The sequence below is a fragment of the Trichosurus vulpecula genome, chromosome 4 (assembly GCF_011100635.1).
Source record: "Trichosurus vulpecula isolate mTriVul1 chromosome 4, mTriVul1.pri, whole genome shotgun sequence".
NCBI classification, from domain to species: domain Eukaryota; kingdom Metazoa; phylum Chordata; class Mammalia; order Diprotodontia; family Phalangeridae; genus Trichosurus; species Trichosurus vulpecula.
In genome coordinates this window covers 367,070,065-367,090,287 of record NC_050576.1, presented here as the reverse complement: position 1 = coordinate 367,090,287, position 20,223 = coordinate 367,070,065, and the positions used below count along the sequence as shown (strand labels likewise).

The window sequence follows — 20,223 nt, the reverse complement described above, 5'->3', positions numbered from 1 at the left end:
ACTGCTCGATGCTAAAATGAAAAATGCTTTTAAAAATGTATTATTGAGTAGGAAAGCTAAAAAAGAATTATTTTTCTTCAAGATCCTAGGACCTCTGGGTGAAAATTATTTACATGCAGAAGATTTTCATTTGTTGGAAAAAATAACGTTAATTAACTCAGCAAAGAAGATTAAAGCCATTATTAAGGATATAGAAATCAACCCCAAACGGTAAACATTTTATGATATTAGACCAAAATCATGTTAAATTTGATCCTCTATATATAATGCCTTCTCTGTAAAGATGTAACTCTTTCTTGAATACCAGGTTATTATTTCTACTAAAACTCATTCAGGAAAAGTTATCAAATCACCACTTCAATTTTCCCATTTAAGTTTCTTCATCTAATCTCCATCTAGAAATATATTTTGCCTTCAATCTTAGACATTACTCTATGATTCTACTGAATACTATGAAAGAAAAGTGATGAAAATAGTAACGTTTTTCCTAGGTCAACAGACTCTTTAAGAGTTGGAAAGGATCTCATTGGTCATCTAGTCCAATGCCTGACCAAGCATTTCCTCTACAACAATGTAGAAAAGATAAATTTTTGTGGGAATGTGGAAACCGTAAATTTCTTAAAAGCATATTGAGGGGCAAATCCAGGGCCATGAGTAGGGGAGATCTGATTCTACTATGGTTGAGTACCAGGCAACACCTAAAGCATTTGTCCTATATCTCTTCTCCGTTTCATGCTCAAACTCCTTGAGAAAGCCACTCTTCATTCACACTCACCCCACCTATACAGTCTGTGGCCAAGTCTTGTCATTTCCATCTTCATGATATCTGTAATATATATCCTTTTCTCGCTTCTCAAATATCCACCACCCTGGTGCATGCCCAAGCTTCTTATACCTGGACTATTGCAATAGTCTTCTGGTTGGTCTCCCTGCCTCATCTCTCCTTATTCTAGTCCATCTTCCCTTTAGCTGTCATGGTGTTCTTCCTAAAGTAGAGATTTTAGTTTGTCCTAATACCTACACACATTGAATGCTAATGGAACCTCATTATCCCAGGTTCAAATCTATAACCTTCAGTTTGGCTTTTAAGGACATTTATAACCTGACTGCTTCTTTTCCAATCTTCTACATTTCATACCTCTCCATATACTCCGTAATCCAGCAACAGTGGCCTTCTTTCTGTTCCTTGCACACAACCATCCATCTCTTAACTTCATGCCTTTTTGCCAGTCTTTCCCCATGCCTAGAATGCCCTTCTTCCTCACCTCTTCCTCTTGTCTTTCCTGGCCTCCTTCAGGACTCCTTTTAAATCTCACCTTCTGCAAGATTTGTTTTTTTTTTTCTGGTTTCCTTGTCCTCCTCCTCCAGACCTTACCCTGCCTGCTAGTGCCTTCTCTATGGGATTAACTCTCATTTATACTATCTTTTATATACAGAGTTGTATACATGTTGTCTTCCTAATTAGAATGTAAGCTCCTTGAGGGAAGAGACCATGTTTTTGCCTTTTTTGTGTATCCCCAGCACTTATCGTTGCACCTAGCACATAGTAAGAACTTAATAAAGGATTTCTTTCTAGCTGACTAGAGAGTAGAGCCCAATAAGAAGCCAAGTGGGTATAGATAGCAATTGAAATAAAAATACATTTCTTTCCCGCACCCTTTTTTTAAGGGAGGGAGTGAGAGAGTGAAAGGGAAGGGGTCATAATAAGTATGAATAGTCCAACAACACAGATTAGGGAAAGCAGTGCTAGAATTTGCTGAATTCATTGCTTCCTTTAGCCATTGGACACATATTTATTGAGTGCCAGCTATATACAAAATACTATGTTAGGGTCTGTGAAGAAGAGAACAATGTGTAAGATATAGTCTTTATTTTGAAGGAATTCCACAGCATTTGACAGCACAGCCCAAAAAGATCAGAAAGAGGAGACTACTGCACTAATCCAGACATAAAGTGTGGAAGGATTATACTAGGACACTAATCAATGAGAAACAGAGAGAGTGTGGTGAATCCTAGAGATGTTGCAAACAAATACTGGTGACACAGCAGGTAGAGAAGAAGAAAGAGGAGGAGTAATAGAAAGTTTATGAGTTACATGATGTGAGGCATCTTAGAATAGTTTATAGAATGTTAGACTTAAGAGTCAGGAATTCCTGTATTTGACTTCCTCTTCTGTTGCTTAGTAGCTATATTACTAGTCAAATAACAAATTCTATGAGCCTCATTTTAAAATGGGGACTATGCATGCCCCAGCTGTGAGATTCAAATGAGATAATATATTCAAAACATTTTGCAAACTTTAAAACCCTCTATGTAGATGATGATGATGATGACAACGATGCTGATGATATTTTACTTAGCTGTGAGGTAGTAGCTCCCTCATTTGATCTCTAAGAGGAAAAGAGAGAGCAAGACAAGAGACACATTCCCATTTCTCTATACCCCTGTCTTCCTATTATTCTTCCTCCCCACCCCCTGCCTTTTAGGCAGAAATATTGTTGTTGTTGTTATTGTATTTGTGTTTTTGAAGAGGACCATGACATCAGGGAAATGATGACATGACTTGCAGTTGACTTTGATTTGAGTGAGGAAGGGCTGTGCAAGGTCACCAGGCTCACTTTCTCCTCCAGAGTCATCTGGATCCAGTAGTCAGATTTTCATCAGGATGACTGGTGGTGACCCCAGTGGGAGACCCTGGCCCTTTTAGGCTAAGACCTTTTCAGGTACTCATTTACAGTGAGGTAATGCCCATTCGGTGAATAGGCCTTGAAGAAGTGAGTCAAGGGATGGCCCTTTTAATTGGAAAAAAAGGAAAAAAATCAAGCTGGGAGGGAAAGATCCTTGGGGTTGCTGTTCCAAAGAGAAACAGTTACCTTTGATATTCACCATAAGCCAGGAGGGCCCAAAATACAGCCATTAAGTGGAGCTTGGGCAGGGACCTATTGTGGTCCAATCTATGAGCTTCAGAGTGAACTACAGATAAGTAGAATGAAATAAGAGAGGAAATATAGTTGAAGCTAGATTGTGGAAGCACTCAAATGCCAGTCTAAAGAATTTTTATTTTTCCTATAAGTGATAGGGAGTGACTTAATGGCTTTTAAGGGGGATTACTGACATGGTCAGATATATTTATTAGTAAATTTGTAGAATCATAGAATCTCAGAGTTGGAAGGCATCTCTAGTACTTTCCATATATAGGGTCATCTAGCCCAATCCATATATGACAAAGAATCCCCTCTATAATATCTCCAACAACTATTTTTTCAGGAAATAGCGACTTCTAGGAATAAAGAGCTCACTTTTTCTCAAGGCAGCTAATTCTACTTTTTTCCAACTCTTACAGCTACAGAATTGTTTTTTCCCCCACAACAAAATGAATTATGTTACTCTTCAATTTTTACCCCATCCTCCAAGTTCTGCCTTCCAGATTTAGCCCAATAAAGCCAATCATTCTTCCATATAAACAGCCTTTAAATATTTGATATTTGTCATGGTCCCTCAAGTTTATTTTTTCTAGACAAAACATTCCTTCATTTGATCATTATCATTCAATTCCCCACACTATCATGGTCACCCTCATTTTGCAACCTGAGACAATGGGAAAAATGTTAGTCAGTCAAGACCTCTGTTCAGATCCTACCTCAGACACTCCCTGCGTGACATTGGAGAAGTTACCTTAATCTTTCTGAAGCTTAGTTTCTTCATCTTTGCGATGGGGATAGTAATACCTGTCACATTTATCTCGCAGGTCTATTATCAGGATCAAAGGAGATAATGCCTATACACATTGATTCTTATTACTGCTCTTTAGACTACCTCTAGTGTGTCAATGTCCTTCCTAAAATGCGATGCCCATAATTGAGCATGGTGTTTCAGATGAATTGTACTAGTACAGAGTAGAGTAGGACCACCCTTTGCTTCTTTCTGCACATTATGCCTCTAGTCATAAAGCCAAGAACAAGTTAGATTTGTTGCACATCTCAGGTTCACTCAAGTTGAGTTGTCAATTTGTAAAAAACTCCTTATTTTATAAGAATTTTCTTTTTGCTGTTTCTCACCCCATCCTATATTTGCTTCGTTGACTTTGACAGTTGTGTGAAAGACATAAAGAAAAGAGAATGTGGAGAGACCAGTTATAAGGCTTTCCAACAGTCCTAGTGGGAGGAGGTGAAGACCTAAACTAGTGTGGTGACTACACAAGTAAAAAGAAAAGGATGGGTTTGGATATGGACATGGATGGATAGAGAAATATGGATATAGACTTGGCAGAACTTGGTAACTGACCTAATATGAAGGCAGGAGGAAAGCAGGCAGAGAGGGAGAAGAAAAAAAGAGCAAGAAATTTGTATAGATTTGTACAGATCCCTTTTTTGTGTTGTCTTCTCTGATTAGAATGTTAGCTACTTGAGGTTAAGTACTATCTTGCTTGGGTTTGTTTTTTCAGCCCTTAGCTAGAGTTCCTTGCACATAGTAAGTGCTTGCTAAATGCCTTAGCTTGATATCTATCTAAATAGAAGAGGTGTACTGGTATTCAGGGAACACTAGTACCTCTGGTGTAAGGTCTGCCAAGCACTTTTTCAGGGCTGCTTTCCAGCTTTGGTGACCACCTGCCACCTAATTCTTACCTGTGGCTCCAAGAAGTTGTGGCATATGCAGTGGCCACACTGATGAACCATTTCTACAGACAGGCTAAACCAGGTTGAGGAGTAACCAATAGGTCTCAAACCTGTAGGTGAGTTAGGGGTTGAGTCTACCCAAGCTTGTGAAGACTTCCCTGATGGAAGGGGCAGATGTAAACAATTTGTTCCAACAGACCATGAAGGCAGAGCAAGAAGACACTGTGAAGAGCTTATAGTTTGGTTAAAGATGTCAAGATCATCCACTGCATCCTGACCTATTGCCAGTTGTCTTGATTTTTGTCTCAGTAGTGGATTCTGATGACTCTGGAAGAGAGAGTGAAGCCAATGGTTTCATGCAACTCTGCCCCACTTAAATCCAATTTATACATGAATCAAAAGACATCATCCATACCATTTTTACCTACCTCAAAGTCCGTGGTGACAGGCAAGTGACAAAGCAGCAGATGTAGATACATTGGAAGCTGTAGACACAATCTTGTACACAGGTGGCTCAGATCTTAGGGTTGTCTTCTCTTTGGGCTTTTAAAGTAGGAGTAGGATTTGGAAGCTTTTTTAAGGACTTCACTGCTCACCTCCTGACATAAGGAAGGGGCTAGAAAAGGTGCTTTAAAAATTGTCTGCTTCACTTACCCTAACTTTGGCTGCTTACCACAGTCGGTAGGAATCCTACCCTGCAGCAAAGCACAAAAAAAATAGAAAAATTTTTGCAAAGATGATTCCACTCATCTTTAGTGTATGGAATGTGTGCCATGCTTATGGACAACACAAAATCCGTTAGACCTGAAAGACAAATGGCTCTTGTTGCAAGAAAACTCAGCAGGTATCACATCCAAATAGCAGCCCTGAGTGAAACAAGGCTGGCAAATGAAGGTCAGCTTACTGAAATCAGAGATAGATACATATTTTTTCTGGATTGGTCATCATGATGAGGAGTTCCATGAATAAGTTTCTCAAGCAAATCTAATCTGGTCAACAAGCTTTGTATGCCTCCCAAAGGGAGTGAATGACAGGCTCATGAAAATATGATTACCACTTGCAGGAAAGTACTATGCCACCGTCATCAGTGCATGTGCTCCCACCATGATAAATCCTGCTGATGTCAAAAAAAATTTTATGAAGACCTATCATCAGTGTGCTGAAGGAAGACAAGCTTATAATTCTGGGTGACTTTGATGCCAGAGTAGGCACAGACTGCCAGACATGGCAGGGAGTCCTTGGGAGGAGTGGAGTCAGAAACAGCAACACCAGTGATCACTTACTGCTAAAGACCTGTGCGTCTCATGACCTCATCACCAACACTGTCTTCCTTTTACCTAAACTCAATAAAATTTTGTGGATGCATCCTCAATTAAAGTAAAATTTTTTTGAACAAATAAACCAATGTAGCCAAGAATAGAAGGAATGCAGAAAATTGGGGGAAAAATCTTTCATGGATAATCTCTCAGATAGGATGTGATTCTGTTAGAATACTGCTGTGCTGTAAGGAATGATGAGTTGGTTGATTTAGAATAATATGGAAAGACTTGGATACATGAAGGAAGATGCTATCCACATCCAGAGAAAGAAATGACAAGTACAAATATGCATTGTACAGTCTTGTATGTGTTTGTGTATGTATCCACATTTAATTGTAGCCTTCTTGGAAAAGGGGCAAGAAAGAAAGTAAAAAGTGTACAGCAGAGATCAAAAGAAAATCTACAAGAAAGCAAAGAAAATCTGAGTTGCTTTGAAAATAATGTGTAGTATTTATTATATAGGCTTTTTTGAAATGGAAATTTATTGTTTTATGTTGAATCTTCTTTTACATTCTGCTGCACACATAAAAATATTCTTTTTCTTTTATTTTCTTATTTTGTATTTAAGTTTAAAATGAATAAAAATTTTACCAAAAAAAGACAAGAAAAAATAGAATATGTTACTGTAAGGAGAATAGATAGGATGTGAGAGTGATAAAGGTAATGTGTGGAGCAGAGTGCTGGTCTGATGGTACACTTACCTCTCTAAGGTAAACATTCACATTCAACAAAAGTGTTGGCCCCAAGGCAACTTGACTAACAGAAGATAATGATTAGAGAGCTTCTCCAACATGAGAACAATTTGTTGCTAACTTGGAGGAAAAGTTGAGCCAACACCATGTTAGCAACAGTGGAGCAAAAAAGGAGTGGGCAGCTTTCAGAGATTTGGTATACAGCGTTGCATTTACTCATCTGGGTCAGAACTTGCAAACATCAAGATTGGTTTGACAAAAATAATGCAGAAATTCAGAAGCTGCTAAATGAAAATCAAGAACTCCACAGGATTACCAGCAGAATAAGAAGGCATCCATAATAATAAGAATGGTATAGAATAATAATAAGAATAATAAGAAGAAGGCAGCATTTAACTCCATCAAAAGTAAAGTGCAAGTGAAACTTAGATAGATGCAGGATTCTTGGCTCAGTAAGAAGGCAGATTAAATTCAGTTTTTCACTAATAGTTACAATCCAAATTGCTTTTATGATGCCCTGAAAGCTATTTATGGGCCAAGGATTTATTGTGCATTTCAATTACTCAGTGCTAATGGAACCACATTGATTAGTAGTAAGAAGATGATCCTGGAAAAATGGACTGAACATTTCCATTATGTTCTCAACAGATGGTCATCAACCAATGCTGAAGACACATACCATGTATCTCAGGTTGAAGTCAGTACCTCTCTAGCTGAACTCCCAGCTGAAGAAGAGGTTTTGAATGCTATTAGGTTCCTCTATTGCAAAGCACCTGGTGCTGATTCTATTTCAGCTGAGATTTATAATGCAATGGTCCACTGCTCATACAAAAGCTGACTGCAATCTTCTGAGTTACCTGGCAAGAAGAGGTTATGCCCCAGGAATTCAAGGATGCCTCCATTGTCCATCTCTACAAAGGAAAAGGTCCTTTGACAATTGTAGAGGGGTGTCTCTCTCTTAGTCATTGCCAGCAAGATTCTCACCAGAGTCCTCCTTAGTAGGCTGATTCTTCACATGGAAGATGGTTATTCTGAAGCCAGTGTGGCTTCAGAAAGGGCTAAGGAATGTTTGATATGGTATTTGCTGCCAGACAACTCCAGGAGAAATGCCAGGAGCAGAACAGAGGTCTGTACACAATGTTCATTGATCTGATGAAGGCCTTTGATACCATCAGTTATGAGGGCTTGCGGAAGACCATCGCAAAATTTGGTTGCCCAGAGAAGTTCATCAGTATTATATGCCAGTTTCATGAAAGCCTTCTTGCACTGGTTCTAGATAATGGGCAATGCTCTCTCATTTTCCCCATCACCAATAGAGTGAAGCAGGGATGTGTGCTTATTCCCATATTTTTAGAAGGATGTTTTCAGCCATGTTGTTAGATGCCTTCACCAAGGATGAAAACAGTATCAAGATCAGCTACCACACTGATGGTAAATTATATAACTTGAAAGGGCTAAAAGAAAAGAATAAAGTGGAGGGAGAGTTGGTGTGCAACTTTTTGTTCACAGATGATTGTGTATTCAATGTAGCCTCTTAGGCCCAGATGCAACAGAGTATATATTGATTCTCTGTCATTTCTTCTAATTTTTGCCTGACAACTAATACCAAGAAAATAGAGATTCTCCATGAACCAGTACCACACCATCCATACATAGAACCATTGGTTATAGCAAAGGGAAAAATTCTGAATGCTGTGAATAAGTTCACTTACCTTAGCAGTATACTTTCCAGGGATATACACATCGATGATGAGGTTAATGCATGCATTGCCGGAGCTAGTTAAGTGTTTGGGAGGTTATTGAGGAAAGTGTGAGAAAGGAGAGGTATTGGGCTGCCTACCAAAATGGAGGTCCACAAAACTTTTGTGCTGACCTTATTGTCGTATTCTTGTGGAACCTGGATGCTATAAGGCTCTTCTATGGCAACAGATATCTATCAGCACCATGCCAGAAAACTGAATCACTTATTTGAATTGTCTTGAGAAGACTGTGAAGATCACCTGGCAAGATAAGGTACTGGACCCTAAGGTGCTTTCTTGAGCTGAACTACTAAACATTCAAACTCTATTGCAGAGAGCACAACTCTGATGGGCTTGTCACATTGTTTGAACGCCAAATGTACATTTACCTAAAAGACTGTTTTACAGAGAACTCATATCAGGCTATTGCTCACATGGAGGTCAGAAGAAGTAATACAAGAACGCTCTCAAGGTCTCTCTGAAAAACTTTGGAATGGATTGTGAGACATGGGAGATGTTGGCACAGGACCACCCAGCATAGCATGCCCACATCAAAGAAAGCACTGTGCCCTGTGAGCAAAGCAGAATTGCAGTAGCTCAAAAGAAGTGCAAATATAGTGCCATCTCCACTCAAAATGTTCATCTAGATTATTGTTGCAGCAATTCAACTAGCAGCTGCTGTGGGGGTGAAAAACCAACACAAGCCCAACAACAAGAATGCTGCAAGCACAAGTTCTTTTGATCTGCTTTACTAAGGAAAGTATCGTGAAGGGGTTAACAATCTTATTTTAATCCAACATACAAATATCATTCACTCAGCTCAGGGGGAAAAGCCAGCACCCTGAGCTTCAGAGCAAATAGAAACGGAGCAAATAAACATGAATCAACAGACAGATTTCCATCTGACAAAATCACAATATACAGTTACCAGAGAAGCATCAACATCTGAGTTTTCTCCAAAGCTGGGGAGCTCATAACAACACCTGGCCCAGAGTCACGCACCACTCCTGCTGTGGCTCAGAGCTCCAAAGGAGAAAGCCAACCTCTGGGTTTATATATATCTTGTTCAGGGTCAAAGGTGAGTCACCCACATGACCTAAAAGTGTCACAAAAATGCGACTTAAGCCCACGTGGTCAAAAAGCCTCTGGTGTCACAAACATGTCACTCAAACCCATGTAAATTAGGGTTTCCCTTGAGGCAAGGAGGTCATCAAGGACTTCTAATTTAATCAAGGAAACAAAGGCCAAACTCTTCAAGGGCACTTGGTTGAATAAGTGCTAAAAGCCCATCTTGATTGCCAATACAATTATTTACCTAACCTGTGGTAGAGCCTTCTAAGTTCATATTATTCTGATCAGGCACAGTCAGATAATTTTGGCCGTCTTGGAGCATGAAACACAATAATCAACCATCTAAGCAGAAAGAATAAAATATCAAACTCTCAAATGCTGTGCAATTATAATGACCAATCATCCACAGTGAAGATAACGCTGTAGGTGGAACCAAGATGGTGGCTGGAAAGCAGGGACTTGCGTGAGCTCCCCACCAGGTCCCTCCAAAAACCTATAAAAATGGCTCTGAACAAATTCTAGAACTGCAGAACCCACAAAATAGCAGAGGGAAGCAAGGATCCAGCCCAGGACAGCCTGGATGGTCACTGGATGAAGTCTATCGCGCACGGAGTGGAGGGGAGCAGAGCGCAGCGTGGGAGGCAGCAGGACCAACCAGACCAGGAGGCAGGCAGGACAGGCCCTAGCACCCTGAATCAGTGAGCTGTGGCAGTTACCAGACTTCTCAACCCACAAACACCAAAGACAACAGAGAAGGTTAGTGGGAAAAGCTGCTGGGGGACAGAGTTCGAGGTTTGGTCACCACCCCAGGGGCAGCAGGGGAGGTGCAGCTACAGAACTACAGCTGAAGTTACTTCCGGCCCCAGGCCCACATGGTGGGAGGAATTAAGTGGCGGATCAGAGCAGGAGTGAAGAGCCTGCTGAAAATTTGCGATCAGGTCCGAGTTGGTGGTTCTTGAGGAAGGAGGAGTGCTGGGGTGGCAGAGCTGGCTGTATAGAAATAGCTCTGAAATCAACAGCATATCCCCTAAAGCTTGGAACAAAGTACGCTTTGCTCTACAAGCAGTCATACCCCGATGAAAAACTCAAGGGTCAAGTAAGTTGGCCGGGAATATGGCCAGGCAGCAAAAACGCACCGAGATTCAGTCTCAGACTTTGGAATCCTTCTTTGGTGACAAAGAAGACCAAAACATATGGCCTGAAGGAGTCAACAAAGTCCAAGAACCTACACCAAAAGCCTCCAAGAAAAACATGGACTGGTCTCAGGCCATGGAAGAGCTCAAAAAGGAGTTGGAAAAGCAAGTTAGAGAAGTAGAGGAAAAATTGGGAAGAGAAATGAGAATGATGCAAGAAAACCATGAAAAACAAGTCAATGACTTGCTAAAGGAGACCCAATGAAATACTGAAAAAAATATTGAAGAAAACAACACTTTAAAAAATAGACTAACTCAAATGTCAAAAGAGCTCCAAAAAGCCAATGAGGAGAAGAATGCCTTGAAAGGCAGAATTAGCCAAATGGAAAAGGAGGGCCAAAAGACCACTGAAGAAAATACTACCTTAAAAATGAGATTGGAGCAAGTGGAAGCTAGTGACTTTATGAGAAATCAAGATATTATAAAACAGAACCAAAGGAATGAAAAAATGGAAGACAATGTCAAGTATCTCCTTGGAAAAACCACTGACCTGGAAAATAGATCCAGGAGAGATAATTTAAAAATTATTGGACTACCTGAAAGCCATGATCAAAAAAAGAGCCTCGATATCATCTTTCAAGAAATTATCAAGGAGAATTGCCCTGATATTCTAGAGCCAGAGGGTAAAATAGAAATTGAAAGAATCCAGAGATTGCCTCCTCAAATAGATCCCAAAAAGAAAACTCCTAGAAACATTGTTGCCAAATTCCAGAGCTCCCAGGTCAAGGAGAAAATATTGCAAGCATCCAGAAAGAAACAATTTGAATATTGTGGAAAAATAATCAGGATAACACAGGATCTGGCAGATTCCACATTAACAGACCGAAGGGCTTGGAATATGATATTCCGGAGGTCAATGGAGCTAGGATTAAAACCAAGAATCACCTACCCAGCAAAACTGATTATCATGCTCCAAGGCAAAATATGGATTTTCAATAAAATAGAGGCCTTTCAAGCTTTCTCAGTGAAAAGACCAGAGCTGAATAGAAAATTTGACTTTCAAACACAAGAATCAAGAGAAGCATGAAAAGGTAAACAAGAAAGAAATCATAATGTTGAACTGTTTTGTTTACATTCCTACATAGAAAGATGATGTGTATGATTCATGAGACCTCAATATCATAGTAGCTGAAAGGAATATGCATATATGTGTGTGTGTGTGTGTGTGTGTGTGTGTATACATATATATATATACATATGTGTGTGTCTATATATGTATATATGTAGGTGTGTGTAGATATATACACACACACACAAAAAGGGCACAGGGTGAGTTGAATATGAAGGGATGATATCTAAAAAAATAAAATCAATTTAAGGGATAAGAGAGGAATATATTGAGAGAGGGAGAAAGGGAGAGATAGAATGGGGTAAATTATCTCGCATAAAAGTAGCAAAAAAAAGTGGTTCTGTAGGAAGGGAAGAGGGGGCAGGTGAGTGGGAATGAGTAAATCTTGCTCTCATCGGATTTGACCTGAGGAGGGAATACCATATGTACTCAATTGGGTATCTTACCCCACAGGAAAGAAGGAGGAAGAAGATAAATAAGGGGGGATAATAGAAGGGAGGGCAGATGGGGGGAGGAGGTCATCAATAACAAACATTTTCGAAAAGGGACAGGATCAAGGGAGACTAGGTTAGGAAGGAGCAAAACATAGTTAATATTTCACAACATGAGTATTGTGGAAGGGTTTTACATAATGATACGCATGTGGTCTATGTTGAATTGCTTGCCTTCTTAGGGAGGGTGGGTGGGGAGGGAAGAGGGGAGAGAATTTGGAACTCAAAGTTTTAAAAACAGACGTTCAAAAACAACAACAACAAAAAAAGTTTTTGCATGCAACTAGGAAATAAGATACACAGGCAATGGGGCATAGAAATTTATCTTGCCCTACAAGAGAAGAAGGGAAAGGGAGGGGAGTGCAGTGACAGATGGGAGGGCTGACTGGGTAATGGAGCAACCAGAATATACGCCACCTTGGAGTGGGGGGAGGGTAGAAAAGGGGAAAAAATTTGTAATTCAAACTTTTGTGAAAATCAATGCTGAAAACTAAATATATTAAATAAATTTTTTAAAAAGAGTAAAAAAAAAAAAAAGAAGATAACACTGTACCTCCTTCCCTTTTAAGATAAAAAGAATATCTTGTTGATAATCTAAGACTTAACAAAGGGATCAAGAAAATGCTAATAATGAAGATAAAACTTAAAACTGTATCCCACATACATTTTTTTTCTGAATAGCTAATGATATTGAGCCCCGGAGACTCTCACACTAGATTTATGGCCCTAGGGTCAATAGTTTCTTATTGCCATTTCTATTTTTTTTAAAGCAATTTATTTATTTAACATATTTGGTTTTCAGCATTGATTTTCACAACATTTTGAATTACAAATTTTCTCCCCATTTCTACCCTCCCCCCCACTCCAAGATGTCTTATATTCTGGTTGCCCTGTTCCCCAGTCAGCCCTCCCCTCTATCACCCCCCTCCCCTCTCATCCCCTTTTCCCTTCCTTTCTTGTAGGGCAAGATAAATTTCTACGCCCCATTGCCTGTGTATCTTATTTTTTAATTGCATGCAAAAACTTTTTTTTTTGTTTTTGAACATCTGATTTTAAACCTTTGAGTTCCAAATTCTCTCCCCTCTTCCCTTCCCACCCACCCTGCCTAAGAAGTCGAGCAATTCAACCTAGGCCACACATGTATTATTATGTATAATCCTTCCACAATACTCATGTTGTAAAAGGCTAACTACATTTTGCTCCTTCCCAACCGATAAATCAAGGCCTGATTTGTAACATTTTTTGATTTCCAAGGTATAAATGCTCACATGGAAAATTTAGCAATCAGCTTTTTATTTTTCATATGTTGAAAATATGATTTTAATAAAAAATGCATCTTATAAATAATAAAATATTATATATAAAAAAAAGATAAAAAGAATAATGATGTGGAACACCCTTATCTAGTTGAAGAAATTTTGAAGTATTTCTTAGCTTTGCTGTATGGGATGAGAGAGATATGTTATGAAATTAAGTTAACATAAAAACAAAACACCAATACAAATTCGAAAAGAAATTATTGTAGTACTTACAATTTCAGAAGCATAATAGAAAACAGAATACAAATTGAAAGGAATTGAGGAGAATATGTAATGTAGACTAATTTTTAAAAAAATAAATTTAGGAAAGTAGAGATTAGCTTAAGAATGTTGCCATTGAATATTGGGTTGTATCCAGAGTCCTAGTTTTCAAAGACCTCCATAATGTCCCCCTACCTTACTTATCCTGCCTTATCTCACACTAATCCCTAATGTACTCTGTCCTCCAGCTAAACTGCCTTCACTGTTCTTTAATTTACCATGTTCATTCTCACCTTTACTGGTGCTGTTCTCTCTTGGCTGGACTTGCCCTATTTTTCCCCATTTATTTCATTCCTACCTGTTTTTCAAAACATCCAAAATTCTGTCTAATTTACAAAGCTTTCTCTAAATTCTAGCAATGTCATTTTGTCTTATCTCATTGCTGCATTTAACAATTTTGTCTATATCATGTTTTGGAATGTGTTTATATCTAGCACTTAAATTGTCCCCATTGTTTCTTATGTTTTATCCTTCAAACTAGATTTTAAGTCCCTTGACTATGTCATATAAATGTCACTTTTCCCTCACAAGCCATCCCTTCCCCCATGATTAAGGTAACATGAAAAACCTATTAGGCACATAATATGTATGTATTGAATTGAACAGTTAGATTTACTAAATAATCATCTTCCTTATACAAGATTATTTTAGGATGCTATAGACACTCATTGAATAACAATGCTAAGAAAAATAATAGTCAGAATTAAGGTGAGGGTGTGGGTGACATTATTCTCTTTTCTCTGTTCACAATCCATCATAACAGAGCTTGTTTTTTTTTTCTGTGTAAGAATTTTTTATAAAAATAATGTTCCTTTTTCAGAGAGCACAGGCAGTAATTCCTTTTAAAAAGTGGCAAAGTAAATGAGGGAAATGAATTCCCCTTATGTGGCATGATGGGAAACATAATCCCAGCTGAGAAAATTAAAAATTCATACTATTCAAAATTGTAAAAGTTATGGCTTTGAATTATGCATTTTTCAAGCCATAAATTATAAAATGAAACCTAGAAGATTATTTGCATCAGAGAATTCACAAGTTGTTTACTTCATTTTATTTAGTGGAAGTGATCTGGTTATGAAGGTGGATGCCCTTCTCTCCTCTTTGCCTAGAAGTGAATCTCGGCATGATGTCACATTCCCTAAAGAACAATACAGGTAAGAATGTAATCAAGACGTTTTTCCCCATTATTGTTTAACAATGTTTTTGATGTGTGCTACTAGTCTTTGCCACTATATTGTTATTTTAATGCCTCTTGTGGCATAGAGTTAACCCTGGTTCTTAAAATAATATTTAGAGCTGGAAGGGACCTTAGAGGTCATCTAGTCCAAACTTCTCATTTTACAGATGATAAGACTAAGGCCCAAAGAGCTTAGGTGACTTACTCAAGTTGACACTCTTCCATTGCCCCATCATGTCTTTTGAAAGCTATACTAACAGGATGCATGCTATGGCATTTCCTAACCAAGTCAAAAAGGTATTGATAAGCCTAGCAACAGACTATTTTCTTGTCATTTTAAAATCAGACCGTATGATTTTAGAGAAGCCCACTGCTAGAAGATTGGCCACCATGTGAAATTTTGGCCATAGAAATTTGTGAAAACTCTTTTGTAATAAGGTAGAATGGGGTTGTAATCTTGTTGGTGGAAGGAGTGTCCATACTAATGAAAATTCAGACCCTTTGAAAAATTCTCCATTTTAATTTATATGGCACCATAATAAAAAGTTCATCATTAGGGAAATACTGCATAGTACTATTTGGTATCATTGGCATACAGTTCTGGATAGTCAAATATTCTGGTAGATAGTTTGTGTGTATATATATATAAACACATATATTTATACATATACATATGCATATGCATATATACCTATATGTATACATATACCAAATTAATTATGTGTATATGTATGCAATATGCCATGTATAGATAATCACCTTGCATCTAAATTATGATTAAGAAAAATTAGGAAGTCTTTCTGGATCTTACAGTGATTCAGTTATTATTTTACAATAGATGCATTTCAAAGTTTTGATTAATAAGACTTAAAAATAGGATTTATAATGTATATCTCAAAAATCTGATATTTTAGAGTCACAAACTAATTTATAATAATACATAATATAACCTCACTAATATCTGAAATTGTAGTTTTACTCTGCTCTGCCAAAGCTCTACAAGAAAAATAAATTAGATACCCTATAAGTAAAAAGTAATAGTTTAGCTTTTAGTTTCTACCTTTGTATCATTTTTACCAACCACAGTACCTTGAGCATAATAAGTTCTTTAAAAGTATTTTTCAACTTAATTGAATTAAAAAGATTTAATCTCCTTTAATTCAGTGATACTATTTTAAACTAACTTAATTTCATCCTTTAATTCAGTGATATTGTTTTAAACTAACTTAATTTCATCCTGGGAAAATATGGAAGGTTAAGTCTAGTAAATATGATGCATCATAGCTAGATGTTGTCTGTTGAAGAATAGCTCCTCTTTTGATTAGAATCATTCATAAATGAAATTATTCTTGAGTCTCCATAAGCACATTTATTTTTCTTCTGTAGGATCCAGGCTAAGAAAACAAATATTCATATATTAATCCATATCCATGACAAAACAGAAACCCTTACTAAACCTTTGAAGGCTAAAAAGAAGTATGAATTTATTTATTGTTGTTAATTCTGTTTTTAGCTGAATTATTGTCCCCCATTCCATTACTTATTAAGATTATGAATATGGACATTTCACTTACCCTATACTGCTTCAGTTTTTTTTCTGTGAACTAGTAACAATGATACCTTATCTGTTTTAATATAGGGGGCTGGGCTACATGATCCCTTCCTCTGTGACATGATTACATAATGTATATATGTTATGGTAATAAGGTAATAAGATTTTTTAAACAGACATAATGGAACTTATATATGCAAGTTAGTATTAAAAGTAGTTACTTTTGAGGCAATACATTTATTGCAGATATGCTGCATTTTAAAAAGTTTTAAAAATTTATCATTTGTCATTTTCTTCAGAGCTTGGCATGTTATCTCAAATAGCCTAAGTTGTGACAAATCTTGCTCCTTTAATAATGTTCCTGCAACCTTAGAATTGTCTTTGTTTTCTCCCTTTCCCTCACACCTAAGAAACTGCTAAATCATATCAATTCTATCTCCAAAATATCTCTCAGCATTTATCCCCTCCTTTTCATTCCCATTGCTAATGTCTTAGTTCAGGCCCTCATTGTTTGTCACCTGGGTTGTTGCAATAGGCCCTTAATCAGACTTCCAGAGACTAGTTTCTCTCTCTTCCAAACCATAATGAATAGTTTAGTCTTACTTAAATTTAGTTCCAATCATATCTCCCATTTAAAAAAAAACTTTCAATGGCTCCCTGTTACCTTCAGAATAAAGTACAAATTCCTCAGTCTTTCCTTCAAAGCACTTCACACTAGGACTCTGGTGTCCACAGATGTATGACTATGAATCCTCTTCACATGTTCTATGATACCAATAAACTATATTACTAAATATTCATTGAAAACAATTTTGCCTTCTTAGTACCTTTACTAATGCTGTTCCATCTACCTTAGAATAACCTTTCTCTGCATGTCAGCTTATCAAAATCTTACCCAGTCTGAATGCTACCCCCTCCATTAAACACCTTTCACATTCAGATGTGATCTTTCCCATCCGAACTTCCACCCCACCTTGTACCATTCTGTGACATATGGTTTTGTATTACACTGTAATTTTTTATGTTCTTGCCTTAATTCTCCTACTAGATTGCAAACTCTGTGAGGGTAAGAATGGTGTCTTACTCATTTGTTTATAACTGCATTTCCTTAACACTTAGTATGAGTTCAAACAATATTTGTTGAATTGGAAATAGCAAGGCATTGCTATTATAAATAGCAGTAAAGAAGGCTGGCAGTTAGACTGGAAAGTAATGCTTTGGGTAAAAAATGAAGCTGATTTTCTCATAGGACAAACTAACTCTGAAGGCAGTTATAATAGAGGAGCTAAGGTTGTAATGATGGTAACATTTGCCTAAACTCAATTTTTTCCTTTTTAATCTCATTTATTCTTTACTGTTTTTTCTAGTGTTATAAACATAAATCCTCAAGAAAGTGATATATTCTATGATGTCATTGCTATTGTTGATCCATTAACAAGAGAAGCACAGAAGATGGCTCAATTATTGATTGTAAGATGATACAAGAATTATTTAAATTAAATAATCCTCTTTAAAATTGTAATTAACTTATTCAGAACAGTGTTGTGCTTTGTTCTGGTATCAACTATATATAGGCAATTATGTAAGTCACTATTTTTTTTATTGGGCATTTCAAAGTTCCTAGTTCAGAAGAAGTCATAGACACAAACAAGGCAGTTTTGTTACTGCTATATACAATTTAATACGTTTTTTAAAAAACTCTCCATTTCAGAAGTTCACAGTTTCATATACAATCTTCTTTTCTGTTCTTATTTCTGTATTGAAATGTTTATATATGTTGATGTTAAGTTCATAATGAAAAAAGAAAATTTGAGAAAGAAAAGAAAGATGATTTTAAAACATCTAAGGAAATTTCAAGATTTCTTTTTAATATCTTGCAGCTATAGTGTAATAGAAGAGAAGATTTCAAGTCCCAAATCTTCTGTTCATTGATTATATAACCTTAGGCAACTCACTTAACTTCTTAGAAACTCAGTTTCCTAAAATGTTAAAAGGGAAGTAATAATACTACTACCTAGAGCTCTCACAGGCCTATTGTAAGAAAAATGTTTTGTAGATTAAAACATCATGTAAAGGTAAATTCTTATTAACATTTATAATGCATATATTCTAACCACTGATTTATATACTGAATAATATAAAGAAATAAAAATAAATAGCAATTTTTGTTCATTAAATAATTTTGGAAGGATGTTAAATAATTTTGGAAAGGAAGTTATTAAATTACTAAGCAGAGTGAACTTCACAGTTGTTTTTTCATTATATATTATTTTCTTTTAAGATGTGTCAGTTCAGTTTTGGATTTCATACTTCCATATATGACTATAAAACTGTTTAGACTAAAGCTAGGAAACAACAGTTAGACAGTCTAAAAATTGGAGTGATCATGATGCTTTTGTATGAGCCCTATTTTAAGCATTATACACACATGTTTTTTTTTCCTTTAACATATCATTCATTCAAAGGATTAGGGTTACACATAATTCTTTTATATCAATTAAGTGTTTAGGTCTGAGAAATTCATGTTTAGCAAAGGTCTTAAAATGCAAAACTCATTTATACCAAATTATATCAACATTAATAAAACCTCTTCCTCTGAAAAGCTAAAGCCATTTCACATATTATTTCATCTTTCCATCATTAAGTGATTTATTGTAAGGGACAGGTAGCATCATTATTTTGCATGTGGAGAAATTAAGGTTAAATGACACCCAGGGTAATGCAAATTATGAGTGATAAAATTGAAACAAAAACCTATATATATTAAATACAAGTAAATATGTGCTGCCTCACCCCCAATCACATGTTGCATAACTTCTTTCTGTTCTTCCATTACCCAAATAACTGTTTTCCTTCTTGTCTAATGATTCTGGCAAATCAGTTAATGTATTATCTACTCTGGGACTGGAACTGCTAGAGTAATAGCTCTAAAAATTCCTTTAAAAAATAAGAAATTCCGTTTCTTTGCCATGAACTGTGTTGAATCTCTGTATGTTTATTTTCTGTCTCAAACAGTGGCTTTATTCCATTGTTTCACACTAAGGAAATGTGGTCACAATCAAACCATAGTTTTGATGTGTAATATTTTTTCTAATAGGTACTTGGCCAGGTTGTCAACATGAAGCTGAAATTATTTATGAACTGTAGGCCAAAGCTTTCAGAGGCACCATTGAAGAGGTGAGTAGTTAACATATTGCCTGAATTCAGCAAACATATATTAATAAGGTGTTCAAGGCACTGTTGTGAGTCCTAGGTGCTCGATGCTAGCTGAATGCACAGAACACGGCTTTCTGTATGTAGATAAAAAGTCTGCTCCTCAAAGCTTAAACTAGGAATGTGCAGAACTATGCCAATATTTGACAACCATGGTAAAAAGTAACAAAGACAAGACATCTGGGACCACAGTTGGATTGATGTTTAAGAAGAACAATAGTCAATGAGGCATAGAAGCATAAAGTCTAGTAAATTTGAAATAATGTATTTCTGGGAGGAGAGTTTAGTTTGAATACAAATTACTGTTTTCAGTTCATTGTGACCTAAAATAAATTCAGGGCATATAAAGCATTAAACAATGTTAACTTCACTGACTTTATCCTACTTTTAATAAATTATAAGCAGAGATTTTTCATAAATTTATATTAGAAGGAGGTATAAAAGAAAAGCTGACTGTTATCCAATTCAACAAACAGGTATTAAGCACCTAATGTGTACACAAGGTACCATG

The 20,223-nt window shown here is 36.7% G+C and overlaps 1 protein-coding gene across 1 annotated transcript in view; it reads left to right on the top strand.

Annotated features, from left to right (window-relative positions):
• UGGT2 (UDP-glucose glycoprotein glucosyltransferase 2) overlaps positions 1-20,223 on the top strand; it is a 256,148-nt gene that overhangs the window by 134,920 nt on the left and 101,005 nt on the right. The window contains exons 23-26 of the mRNA XM_036755774.1: positions 83-210; positions 14,829-14,924; positions 17,867-17,969; positions 19,597-19,676. Coding sequence (XP_036611669.1) covers positions 83-210; positions 14,829-14,924; positions 17,867-17,969; positions 19,597-19,676 — 407 coding nt within the window. The remainder of the gene's footprint in view (positions 1-82; positions 211-14,828; positions 14,925-17,866; positions 17,970-19,596; positions 19,677-20,223) is intronic.